Source organism: Zootermopsis nevadensis, unplaced genomic scaffold, assembly GCF_977971745.1.
Source record: "Zootermopsis nevadensis isolate Lab colony 2312 unplaced genomic scaffold, Znev_1.0 Znev_ptg000061l, whole genome shotgun sequence".
Classification (NCBI taxonomy): Eukaryota; Metazoa; Arthropoda; class Insecta; order Blattodea; family Termopsidae; genus Zootermopsis; species Zootermopsis nevadensis.
In genome coordinates, this window is record NW_028259192.1 from 2,753,161 (window position 1) to 2,767,272 (window position 14,112).

General features: G+C 37.0%; 2 protein-coding genes across 4 annotated transcripts in view; one reads left to right on the top strand and one right to left on the bottom strand.

Moving 5' to 3' along the window:
• LOC110835676 (uncharacterized) overlaps positions 1 to 12,205 on the bottom strand; it is a 432,687-nt gene extending 420,482 nt beyond the window's left edge. The window contains exon 1 of one of the 2 annotated variants that reach the window (XR_002544973.2): positions 11,324 to 12,205. The gene's annotated coding sequence lies outside the window, so the exon portion shown is untranslated. The remainder of the gene's footprint in view (positions 1 to 11,323) is intronic. The other variant, XM_087340780.1, reaches the window with a different exon arrangement.
• Positions 12,206 to 12,426: 221 nt separating this feature from the next.
• Sans (SAM_USH1G_HARP domain-containing protein Sans) overlaps positions 12,427 to 14,112 on the top strand; it is a 34,400-nt gene continuing 32,714 nt past the window's right edge. The window contains exon 1 of one of the 2 annotated variants that reach the window (XM_087340775.1): positions 12,427 to 12,849. In XM_087340775.1, the coding sequence (XP_087196901.1) occupies positions 12,827 to 12,849 (23 nt within the window). In that variant the 5' untranslated portion in view covers positions 12,427 to 12,826. The remainder of the gene's footprint in view (positions 12,850 to 14,112) is intronic. The other variant, XM_087340774.1, reaches the window with a different exon arrangement.

Below are 14,112 nucleotides of genomic sequence, written 5' to 3' on the forward strand. Positions count from 1 at the left end.
TTATCACTGTCTCACATCATTTGTCACAAGACAAAACACAAAATCTAAGTTCTCTTCCTTCAATTTACGATAAATGACTAGTAGCCATGTTCTTATATGCCTATATTGGGAAGTTCCAATCCAATTTTATTTCTAATTTTATAATTTACGCCTCTCCAACTAATTCATAATCAATTCACAATAACTCTTCAGTTTCACATAATGCATCTTTACAGTTGATAAAGTGTCGTTAAATAAATCAGTGGTTTGACTGCAGGAACTCACAGCACAGCGAATGTAAGGAGGGTGATGAAGGGTGAAACTTTATTGTGTATCCAAAAAAGGGATGAAATAGAGCATCGGTGAGCGATGAGGCTTCATAATGGCCCCCCCTGGACTCTTGGTTACTGTGGCTAACCCCCCTCCCCAGAGGAAGTATCTCTCGAGACACTTCCCAATACAACACAAAACGTGTAAAATCATCCCCGTACTTGTTCTGTTCGTTTACTCCCTTGACATGTGGAGCGTCGAAATCTGAAATTACATTCTTCGATCTGTCGATTTCTCTTACCATTTGCTACGGGAATGGTAACCACATTAGAGCGCTGTTGTAATAGTTATCTTATGCGGAATCCACGCTCCTAAAATTGTTGGAACCCACAGCATTCGCACATTTTGGGTTGTTGCGCAGTATAGTCTACTAGACGTTTACCGACGTTTCAGAGGTGCTTGCTGAATCCATCATCAAGGCGATGATCATTCTGATAACACAGGCAGACCAGACTACACGACGCTACAAAACCAGTCAGTCATCTTCACAACCTTTAGAACCTGAAATCTCAATCACTGCTACTTTGCAGTATCAACTCAAAACACAATAAGTGTTTGACAGCCCCCGTCAAATCCCCAAACGCGATGACAAACCACAGTCGATTTTATTCTCAACTACTCTCCAAATCTGGCGTGGTCCTTTGCTTTCAAAACCAAATAACGCTTTCTAATTCACTTTACTTTAAATTACTTTCTTAATAATAATAAATATAATTCAATTTGTTTAATAAATTGTTTACCAATAGCAAATAGTCTGTTACAGGCAAACACTAAACCAGAGTACAGGATAAAATATAATAATTAATTAATTTATTGAATCATATTTCACAAATAAATGGGCTAAATACGATACCTAAGTAATATAATTCAATTTAATAATTCTAAATAAAATAAATAATACTAAATAATAATAATAATAATAATAATAGTTAAATTCCTTTGTTGAGTGTTTGCCAACAGCAATGAGCCTATGACAGGCAAACACTAATACAAAGATAGAAATTTGACAAAAAGAAAATAATCTACCTAGTTAAACACTAGTATAAATGTAAAACACTAATAAAATACAATAATAATATAATTCAATTTGTTTAATAAATTGTTTACCAATAGCAAATAGTCTGTGATAAGCAAACACTAATAAATATATGCAGGCCTAATAAACAAAAATAAATTAAAACAAAACAAAATATATACAATCACTTTCGGATCAATAAAAATGCTAAAAAAATACAGTGCAGGTAACCAATGATTAAATATTTCGTTATAAAATCAAAAATAGAATATCCACGGTTGCAGCCATATTTTTGCTACGTGTCATTTCAGAAGAGGGGTGATACAAACAGGGGGATGTAGGTAGACTGAGTGGTGGGGGAAGTTGGCGACTGCAGCGCCATTTGCGCAAGTCTTCCTCCCTTCCTTTCACGAGAACGGAAACATTTCCATCCTTCTTTACCTCAGCCCACTTCCTTTCCTTGGCTCTATCTATCTTCGTTTTCTGTTCTCTTAATTACCAATTAGCAGTGAACAGTTGAAGCTTAATTAGAACGGACAACCAACACCATGATCTCATAATTAACTGAACAGGCAGGAGAATATAGTAAGCCGTGACAACTGCTTCCAGCGCCGCGTGGTGGTAGAACTTGTTATCATTTGTAGCGTTACAAGCTTCTCTCCCTTACCACACTTCTCGCAATTATTTTTCATAAAAATAACAGCATTAAGCGATACTATCTCAGCTCTTTTAAGAAAGTAATTAAATGAAGAAATATTTCTGAGTAGCTTATGCTTCAGGAAGATTACAGACCCTAACTGTACTGCAACTTCTTCTAAAAGAAAATAATACACATGTATGTTCTAACGTTAATACTTGCAAGAAAACAATTTTGCTCTGCTGTGTAGTGATAAACTAGTATTAGGTAGGTCCATGTCAAATGCAGAAGGAATGCGATTGGTATAGCTTAAAATAGTCTTAATTCCAAATCTTTTCACAATCGTCTTAACATATTTACCGACATAACCTAATTTCAGTAAATTAATAAGACAGATCAGATTAAAATTACAGAGTAATGTGCATTTCTACTCGGAAGATAGAGCTACTTCAGTTCAAATTTGGACGAGAAGCAAATTTGAAGATACTACAGTTACACACTAATAATTGTTACTTGAATACCTCTCCATATTTTGAGGTTCGCTTTTGAATCGTTATTTTTCAATGATGACTTATTTCTCCTCTATGAAATACTACTTAAACGTATCTGCAACAAATGCATAGAAAGACTTAATTGCTTCATAGGGAGGGCTCAACCCCACTGAGTTATAAACAAAAATAAAAGAACAGACTGTAGAAATGCCAAAGAAATTTTGAGAGCATAAAATTTGCTTTCAGAAATATAGTTAAAAGCAAATCCTGCATGAATATTCGGGTCCTTAATTATGTTTTTGAGGATAATGTTAGTGGGGGGGGGGGGTTGAGTGCGTGAAAGCTTCCAACCTTCAAATTTAATTTCGACTAATCAAATTCCCATAATTAACTAATTTGTACATACATACATGCAACCTCCCTCTTTATATTAGCGGAAATGCTGTCTTAAATTTGAGTGAATTTGATGCACTATACAAACAGAAAATTACTCTATGAGCACATAAACATAACCTCACATTTGTTTCCGAATCCCATAATGATTTACTGTGAGCCCAAAAATTTAAAAACGAATTTCACTTAGTTATATATTGGTTTGCATTTGTTTTAATATTAAAGAAAATCAAAATATTCTCAAGTTTATAATGACACAACAAAATACAATTTATCAGAGACTAAACACCTAATAAGCCTAAGGTTTAAATGCGTCATGTTTGTGTTTTATAATTAAAATATATAATAAAATTCAGGTCAATACACAAACTTTATTTAGATTTTAACATCTAAATAAAGTTTGTGTATTGACATGAATTTTATTATATATTTTAATTATAAAACATTTATTTAAAATTTTAACATCTAAATAAAGTTTGTGTATTGACCTGAATTTTATTATATATTTTAAATATATTTTAACCTAATAAGCCGCATCGCAAGGGTGCGGAGTTGTTTCATTTCTGTTAAGCCTCTAAGACTCGTACAAACTGGAAGACGTGTTATATTGTTAAGTGTGGGGGGGGGGAGGGGGGATAAATAAAAATAAAAATAAAAAAACAGAGGGGACAAGTTGATTATTGCCCGGAGCGGTTGTGTCACAGTAAATTAAGACAAGTGGCTGGTAGCAGTTGCCACTTCAAGCTAAAACCTCAGGATCAAGTCGGCAGTGCTTCTACGGCAACAACGACCTATGTAACACTGCAAATATTACATAGAAGATTGTTGTCGAAAAATAATATCATAAATAATATTAATTCGTGCATCAATTTTTGCGCATAAAAATAACTAACTAGATATTTTATTGGTGTCAGCTGATTTCATATCTTTTTTAAAAAAAAATTTAATTCCTTAGATTATTTAGCGTCGAATAATAGAGTAATTAGTGAATTATAAACTTGAAACGTTCTTCGAAAAGCGGTCATGAACTAATCTAAGACCTGTCTCAGCGTTTACTTATATGAAATAAGGAAAATCACACCAAGACGTCAGATAGGATAGCTAGTTACCAGGCCGAGATTTGAACCCTGGAGTACTGAGTACTAACCATTCGATAGATACTTTTGTTGTGTTAGTTATAAATTACACCACAATTAAGGTAATTATAACGTAATATATAATCATAAAACTGTCGAACCGTGAAGCCGATCAAGGCTGGTATTTTAATAAACCTCTGTTCGTTCAAATACTTTTTTCTTTTCGAATTTAGTCCGTTCAGCAAAGAATACAAGATATTTCACTATTACAAAAATCAAAAGGTCGATTATTTTAAACTAAATTATCGTTGTTCGCACTGAGAATCATGCGAAATCCATAAATAAAAAATGCAGGTGGTACGTATACATCCCACTGGATTATAAAGACTTAAAGTATCCAAATAGATCACGTGTGTCACCAAATAAGCGTTAAGTCTATATCAAAAGAAAATATTTCAAGTCATGGAATTTATCTAATAGCCTACTGTATTTTATGTCGAATCTGTGACCTTTCGATACTATGAGCTTCTTGTAACTTGAAATAACTTCTCTCCTTGTGACATGGAAATAGAGAAATTGGTAGAAACAACTGACGAGAATTGCTTTTTTAAATGCAGATTAACTGTTCAGATGATAAAGCAATTAATGATTGATCTGATCTCGTAAATATTCCAATAATAATTATATTCTATAAGATATTAATATTGTTTATGGCCATGAAATTAAAACGCATTAACTCTTCACGCAAAAAATATATTTTTATCGTAGATTTATTATGCCATGATGAATTGCTTGTGAGACATAAGAGAAATCATTAATATGCATAAATGTATTTACATTAATCAGCTTTATTTTTGTTGGAGGGACTGTAGAAAAAACCAACAAATCTTCTGACACGGGCTTATAAGATAGTCTACAATAAAACTGTTCGCAGAAATTCAAATTCTTAATCCCATAAAACTAAAATTGAACACATTCCGAGCCAGTTCCATTCAAAATCGATTTACTTTAACCTCTAACAAAAAATTTTCCAAGCAGTCACCTTCCCAGCGATTTCAAGACCAAGATTTTATATATGTTTCTTGTCTCTTTCAAAAGAGGTACATTATCAAGGCATCTCAAACGGCAATGCACACAGCCTAACTTATATTCGAATAGTACCTAGTTCGACTATCAAAATTGTTTTTTTAAAAACTTAAATAATTTAGCGATTTTCAATTTATTTATAGAGAAAACTTTCCTAAAATGACACGTAATTCAAATAAATCAATTTAACATTGGCCTGTGAACGTACGTCTGCATGTTTTCTGAAATGTATGGAAACCAATTGCAGTAAATAAATCATAATAATAATAATAATAATAATAATAATAATAATAATAATAATAATAATAAACATAAAAATAAGCGTTTATACATATTCAAATAGTCATCCTATGAGCACTTGTTAAATAAATATAAAAATACCCACACTCTCTCTTCTTACGACAAAGCCCTGGGTAGAATTACGCGCACATATTCGTCTTATGAATTACTATTATGTTTACCGATAGAGATTGTAGAACACGTAATTTTATTAAGATTAAAAATTTATTAGATGTGAACGGGCTGAACAGAAACCACTTAAAAAATAAAATTCGAAAGTATATTAAGGCTTGGACCGGGATGTTCTTTTGTTAAATCTTACGTGGTACCACCTGATTCGACTTCTAATGGTTAAGTGAAGTGTTTTCTTCGCGGTACGGTCTGGATTCGTAAATATTATGAAGACGAGCTTCGGCTTCAAAGGGTTAACCAGCTGATTTTCGTAATGGTGAGGTGTAGTGTTTTCTTCGCGGTACGGACTGAATTCATAAATAATATTCAGACGATCTTCGGCTTCAAAGGGTTAAGATACATCTTCTTCATAACGAAGTTTTAAAGCACTACACCGAGCTTTAGCAAGGGAACGTATCGACAAAGGAAAATATTCCGTGCTCGGACGTAAATTACATATGGCAATTCTTTTAACTCACAACAGCAAAAACTCCGGGAACATTTGTGACTTCCGTGACATGAACACAATCGCGAGCAGCCTAATAACGTCCCGTTGGTTTTATCAGCGTGCACTTGAAGCTGTGAACACGGACGGACAGACACACATAACTTACGGCTTCATACTTCTCTCTCGTCACTCAGCAAATATCGACATCGCTCGCACATTCCATAATGAGAGTAAATTTTTGACCACCTGAGAGACTATCAGCTTCTTAGGAAGACCTGCGATCTATGGATAAAAAAAAGTGGACTCACCCAAATCAGGGCAGGTTCCAGTGCAAGGCTTTTGTGAATACGGTAATGAATCTTCAGCGTTCTATAAAATGAAGAAGATTTCTTGGTCATCGAGCGAATATTGCATTTTCGGGAAATGTTTTTACTCCGCGGAATTAAGAGAGTGACACATTTTGTCATCCCTTCGGTACAAATGAAGCACTCAAGGAAGTCGATGAGTATAAAAAGACAGACAGACGGACGGGCTAGAAGCGGGAATGCTAACATCAGACTCGAAAGACATCTGTTACAGTGGTATTTAACCTGGGTATGCGAAGACATCTTAGGGGGTACGTAAAATTTAAAAAATATATATTATTTTATAATAAACACTGAATAATCAGTAATGTAATTTATTTAATTTATTTTAGATGTAGATTATATACTATGTATAACTTGAATTATACACCAACAACTTTGGGGGTACAAAGTTGAAGAGAAATTATATCTGGGGGTACGCGAACAAAAAAGTTTGAATACCACTGATCTATTACATAAGCACGGCAGGAACACATACACTTGAGCCATTTTATCACAAAATTGCGGAAATATTGCGGTGCAGGGAGGATAATGGGATTTTCTTTTCTTTCCGTGGTAACACCCCTCCCAAGCCTGCACTTGTGTTTCCATCTGGTAGACAAGTAAAGTAATAAAAACAGGAATGCCAACCCTCCGACCCACTCACACGTCTTGTACACATTGAAACACTCAGAGCTTGTTCGAGGAGGGGGTGGGATCTGAGACCCCGTGTAAGAGATCATAACATGGCAAAGTTGGTGTCAATCCTTAACTGGAGGACTACCTCTTGCCGCCTGCAGTCTGTTGTAATATTTTCGCCTCTGTTAGTACAGAATGTTCCATTTAACTAACTAACTAGATGGCTTACCGAACCTGAAGGTTCATCACCGAATTAACCAAAGCCCTCCACCAGACCCTGTCCTGGGCCAACAAAATCCAGTCTCCTTCAACTCCTATCTCCCATAGATCCCGCCTGAGATTATCCTCCCATCTACATTTAGGTCTCCCCAGAGGTCTCTTCCCCTCAGGCTTCCCAAATAGTGGACCCAACCAACCAGATGGCTCACCGAACCCGAAGGTTCATCACCGAATTAACCAAAGCCCTGCACCAGACCCTGTCCTGGGCCAACAAAATCCAGTCTCCTTCGACTCCTATCTCCCATAGATCCCGCCTGAGATTATCCTCCCATCTACGTCTAGGTCTCCCCAGAAGTCTCTTCCCCTCAGGCTTCCCAAATAGTGGACCCAACCAACCAGATGGCTCACCGAACCCGAAGGTTCATCACCAAATTAACCAAAGCCCTCCACCAGACCCTATCCTGGGCCAACAAAATCCAGTCTCCTTCAACTCCTATCTCCCATAGATCCCGCCTGAGATTATCCTCCCATCTACATTTAGGTCTCCCCAGAGGTCTCTTCCCCTCAGGCTTCCCAAATAGTGGACCCAACCAACCAGATGGCTTACGGAACCCGAAGGTTCATCACCGAATTAACCAAAGCCCTCCACCGGACCCTGTCCTGGGCCAACAAAATCCAGTCTCCTTCAACTCCTATCTCCCATAGATCCCGCCTGAGATTATCCTCCCATCTACATTTAGGTCTCCCCAGAGGTCTCTTCCCCTCAGGCTTCCCAAATAGTGGACCCAACCAACCAGATGGCTTACCGAACCCGAAGGTTCATCACCGAATTAACCAAAACCCTCCACCGGACCCTGTCCTGGGCCAACAAAATCCAGTCTCCTTCAACTCCTATCTCCCATAGATCCCGCCTGAGATTATCCTCCCATCTATGTCTAGGTCTCCCCAGCGGTCTCTTACACGACATGTTTCTGTTTTCAATGAACCATCTTCAGGTGTATAATCGATATAAATTTAAATGTAATATTCTAAATGCAAATGATGATGCTCTAATTGTAAATCGAACATTTCGATAGAAAGAGCATCATTTTAATATATATTTTAATATATTTTAAATATTTTAAATATTAATTATAGTAATAATATTTTAATATTTTAATAAAATATTTTATTGTGATTAGACGGTTAAAATAAACAATTAAACAAATGTATGCAAACAAAACGGGATACTTTTATCTAATAAAACTCAGCTTGAGACAGACTACACAGAACAATATTTTGAAAGAGATACTGTGTGTTTCATTTAAAAATTAAACTTTACTTTGGTGTGAGAAGAAACATAATTCGATAGCTTTTTCTTATTGTGTGTTAAAAAATTTGAATCTCACTTGCTTTACGATTTTCAAGTGTCAAAATTGGACATAAAATTACGAAGAACACGACGCGAGGAGTTCGCGTACACTGTATATAAAAGTATTACACGTGGCCATGCCTTCTCATTTGCACCTCGGGGTTACATCGCCTTTCCCCTCTTTTAGTCGGTATATAGCATAGTTAATTAAGTTTCTCCTGGACGAAGCTTCTGAGGTTTGTGGAACAGGGGAGGGGGTGTGTTCACAAGAGAGATGACGTTTTTAAGGGGGTTGAGAGGCGGGTGAAATGTAGACTGCTGGAGTATTGCAAGAAGTGGAGAGAGAACGGGGCACACAGAAATTGTACCCCATTCAATTTCATTAACGCACTACACTACATCTTTTCACCTACAACCTTTTTTTCTAACCATCGTAACCGCCCCTTGTAATTCCAATTTTATACCAAACGCAGGAGAGAAAAAAAACTCAGCGAACGAATGAGATTTGAGAAGGAAGAAAGATATTTGCCCTCTCTGTCCGATTTTAATATCCTGTTGTATTCCCAACACGACGAATTCTATATCACTAGTTGCTAATTGGAAAATTCTACTGAAAAAAAAAATTAATCTTTTTTTCGTGTTACATCGAAAAATTTTCTTCCCTTATAAAAATATATTTATTCGTTTACTTCATTTTATTTTCTGAACAGTTCCACATAAAAGCGATCCAGGAGTCAAAATAAATTGTAAAATATAATTACTATGAATGCCGATGTTAAAATGTGTCTTGAGAGAATTTTCATCTGATATTTTCAACAGATACAAATCACTACACGATCGGGGTTCGATCCCCTCAGCTGCAAACAAAATAACGCGAACTGTAGTGATATTCTCTTGTTCAGCTTTCTTACGTCAGGGCTCCTGACACGTCCAAATACATCCAAAACTCTAAATTATTTCAGACATATTTTAGGCTCCCTAGACTAGGACCCACACAGGACAAGACAACACAGAAAAACACGGACAAATAGCCATATCCCGACAGGTATTCGAACCCACAAGCCCAAGACTGCGCAAATCTCTAACAGCGCAGTCTCCGTGGTAGAAGAGTGATTTTCCCCCAAAGTCCACTGGAAAATACCTCGGCCGATGACTCTCAGAACCAATCACGAAGTAAGTCCCTCGACTTGAGTAAGAGCCAACGAAAAATTGCAACCCCTCATCTCACAGCACCCCCTGTAATGTGCTCCCCCCCCCTTCACCCCACAGCCGGTAATCTATCACACCGCACTTTGTGATGCTCTAGAGACCTACAAACTATCCACCGGCCATAAGTAACAGTCATACCGCTCGGGGGTGAAATATCGCCTGCTTTAAGCCTGTCTTTGGCTCCGAATAGAAAAAAAAGTATGAGAGTCAGGGTTCAATAGAGTTTCGACAAACGTTACTGCTTCATATCAGAAAGGTGTGCCACGGAAGTCTAGCGGTTAGAACGCCCTGGGGTCTCGGGTTCGATTCCCGGCGGTGCCCGAATTTATAACTTGTGTTGGGCAAGGCCGTGGTCTAGGCAACACGGAGTTTTCCTCCGTGGCATCCCAACAATTACTCCATTCACACACAGAAGAAGGCAATGGCAAACCACTTCTGGATCATCTGCCAAGAACGTATATGAACATTTCCCAGTCCGAGAAAAGGATGGAAGGATCTTGTTCATATGGACCTGTCGTCAGACAGAACACTAAATAAATAAATCAGAAAGGTGCCAGGTTGAAATTTTGGTCCCCAGATCGGTTATCGTATACGATTATCATGTTTTTAGTCAAGTCACTCCAAGTCAGTGGTTGCCAAAATTGTATAGCCCCCACCCACAAATTCTTTCCTTTAAAATCAAAATACGCGAAATATTTCGTGTTCTTGGAATAATTTTACTGATCATCCAGAGTCACTTCCCTTGGGAAAGGAAATTATGATATATGACGTAAGAAAATATCATATCTTGAATTTACAATTATAACAAAATGTGAGGAAGAAATTTTTGTAAAAATAAATACGTAGGCGTATACCAGAACTCCATGATGATTCCCCTTGCAATTTTGCATATCCATAACACTCACAGAAGAAACAGTTCCACTTTGATTATATTTGACTCTGGGGAAATCCTTGAAACATGTCACATATCCCCTACATATTATTTTAATATTATTTTGAAAATAAAGTAACTGTGAGTCCAACCTACACTGACCAACAGACGACATACTTATTACGACTGAGATCGAAGATACGTCACAAGTTTTATAATTTTTATACAAGTCTAGATATGTTTAGGAACACAGAGTGTAATTTTAAATACACTGTAATGACTAATATGTGATTCATTGCGACTTTATATTTGTGTAAGTAGCTTCATCTTTCTTTGCCAAAACATTTAATATCACCTTTAACAGGCCTAGACTAAGAAACAACCAAGTTCTCATTTTGGACACGTGTACATGCCAGCTTCTGGCACGTGTATGAAGATTACTCTTCATTATGGGTCATCAACCCACTTCAGAACAATGTAACTGTTCATTTTTAAAGTAATTCGATTAAATTAAATTAATATCTCTTTCACAATCAAATCGACTAAATCAACGTGGGCTATTATGACCCTTAACTGTAACAGATGAATGCAGCATGTAATAAATACGTGTTTAAATATCAATGAATACATAAATATTATCACAGTAATGGGATAAGTTCATGGTCCTTGCAAATTATAATTCTAACAGTACGTCAATACTTAGTAGAATCATTATCATTTGTTTTCTGGTACATAGCACTATTTTACACAAACTAATAGCAAAAATAAAAAAAAACATAGCTCACATGTCAGAAGATCGTGAAGTTCCAGTCGACGTCGTGCATGTACACCGCAGAATCGCAAACATTATACACAATTTTGAACACAAATTTTCAACACACCACTCGCTCAATGTGTGTTTTATATTTATTAGTGAAAGAACACATTACTTTTCACTCGGCACATTTCTGCCATCTCTAGTCCATGTTGTCTTTAACTCAACCATCTTTTGGGACAGTCGTACCCTCTAGTGATCTTTCCACAAACCACAAACATCGACGAATCGGTTGCGTCACAACACTCACCCTGACATCTATTCAACCAATGCAGAACTAATAACATCAACACTGCAGAAGCGTATATAAGGTACCGCAATTTTAAAAATCGCGAGAAAATTTCAGCCGGTTACAATAAGTATTTCCGGAAGTAATTAATTTTATGATGGTTTTTATTCGGAAACTTTGTATTAGGTCATTAGGTACGAAACTGGTGTAAAGTATAAACATTTCTTAGGGTAGTCACAAATCCTGAACGGAAGGGAGAAAACGCGTTCAAACTTGTCGAAACTGAGTATAAATTACCACGTCCTGAATCTCGAGTCTTATATTTATGTGATGAGTAAACTCATAAACGTTTCCGACAGTTAAATGCCAGGGATATTTCTCACGTTTCTCACTTAACCTATCACATACCGAAACTCGTCTATATATTACTTCACAATTCAGTCCGCACAGCAAAACACAACTCAATTACAAAGATCTACTGGTTGTCACTGCTCAAATAAATAATCCCTGATTTATCTGAGAATCATACAAAACTTATATAAATATAAATGCCTGATTAATTACGACATGCAGTTTCCACTAGACTTCAGCAAGACAAATTTAAACTTGTATACAACTGGTGCTGGTATCTGGTGTTGAATGAAGTAGTCAATCTGTAAGTTAGTGTAAAGTGGCGCCTTTCGCGGTGTAAAGCGGAACCACTTCGGATATGATCTCTTGTGTACATCTTCGGACTTTGAACTTGAAGCGAGAAACACACACGCACTCTCATACAAAAAAGAAAAAGTGTTAGAAAGAGACAGATAGATTAACTATTGGCGATAAGAGAGAGAGGAAACAAATGATTGTTCTAGTTGCGAGACGGGAGGTGGGGAAGTTCACCTGAGCGGAAAGTGGGAACACACAGCGTTATATCGCCGGCGGAACAATACAGCTACTGCACACTGTAACCAGGTTACCTGGGTCTCTATGGTGATAGATTAAAACAGTGTTTCTCTGGACAAACCTTAATTGTTAACAGTTACTGTATCCGTTATAAAACTAGTGACGAGACAGTGATATTAATAAGAAGTGATACTGTTCATTGTGGAAATATGTTCTCGTTATTATCGTCGATATCAGACTATTCATCTAAGAGCGAGTGATTATGCGGGAGTGGAGTGAGGGAGTAAAGTACCTGAAACTGTCAGTGCAACCACTTCAGCGTCTATAAAGGAGGTATCCAAGGTCAACAGCCATAAAACCATGGCATCGGACAGGTTTCACAAGTAAGCCAGTTATTTTAGTAATAATTATTTGTGGAAGTGAGAATGAAGTTTCGCTGTGAACCCTCTCACCAAGTCTCTGTTCAGTTACCCGTTTAGAGCCTGGTAAAGCATGGCCGTGTTGTGTTGTGCCTTGTGTTCTTTTCAACAAAGAAAGGTAATTGTTTTTGTCCACCACGTCTTAAAGGCTTGTGGGTGGCACAGAGCTGGACTAATGTTTCCACCTCATTATTAGTTATGGTGTCTTTTTATTATTCTTGCCATGGAGTGTCTGTGAAAACGGGCTCTTTGTCCATACCCCAGATGACACATGAGTAAATATGGAGCAGCCATGGACTCACCAAAGTTGTTTGCTTAGAAGAGATTATAGGAACAAAGGTAAAAAATCCGAAAATTACCCTGGGTCTGTGTTTCGGTGAAGATGTTGCGCTAACGATAGAATTTTGTATGACAGTGGTTCTCATCCTTTTCCGCTGGCGTACCACTAATTCTAATTTAACACATTAAATGTACCACGAACCAAATGCGTTCAGGTAAAACTTATTTATGTTAATGTTATCCTTTGATTTTCTTACTTAGTTCGCGTACCACCAGTTGTACGCGTACCGTAGGTTGATCAACGCTGTTCTATGATATTCTACGATACGTATCGAATGATCTGGCCTAATATAAGATTTCGAGAAATAAATATTGATAAGAAATGTAAGCATATGTCGATCTTCACCGCAGAAACACTGCAGGGGGACTGTGCTAGTACATACCGGTCCAAGGGTCGACTATTATATCGACCCTTACTGAACATAACGCAGATACTACTCACAAAAACCAGTTTCAAAGTAATTTAAAATACAGATTCTAAGGTTTTGACGCTTATTAGCTGTTATATACAATACGTGGCTAATGATTGGAATCCGGGTGCAGTCTGCATTAGCACATTGTTGAAGTGTGGTTCGAAAATCGGAAAATTAGCAACAAAGACTTTGTGTTGTATGCCGACTGAAATTTATCGACTTTCTGGTGAATCCAAAACAAGAGATGCTGATACCGTTATCTTTATGAGATAGCGAAGTAGTGCCTGTGTATGACTACGATCTTCCGCCTGCAAGCACAAGATGTCCCAAATTTAATGAATTTTAATTTCCGAATGAGTATCAGATAGATGATTGTTTACTGCTGTTCTACGTTTTAATTAAACAAAATGGAAATTTGTTCCAGTAAAATACACCGAGTTTGACATCTGGAATAAAAGCATGGACGTCCGGGGTT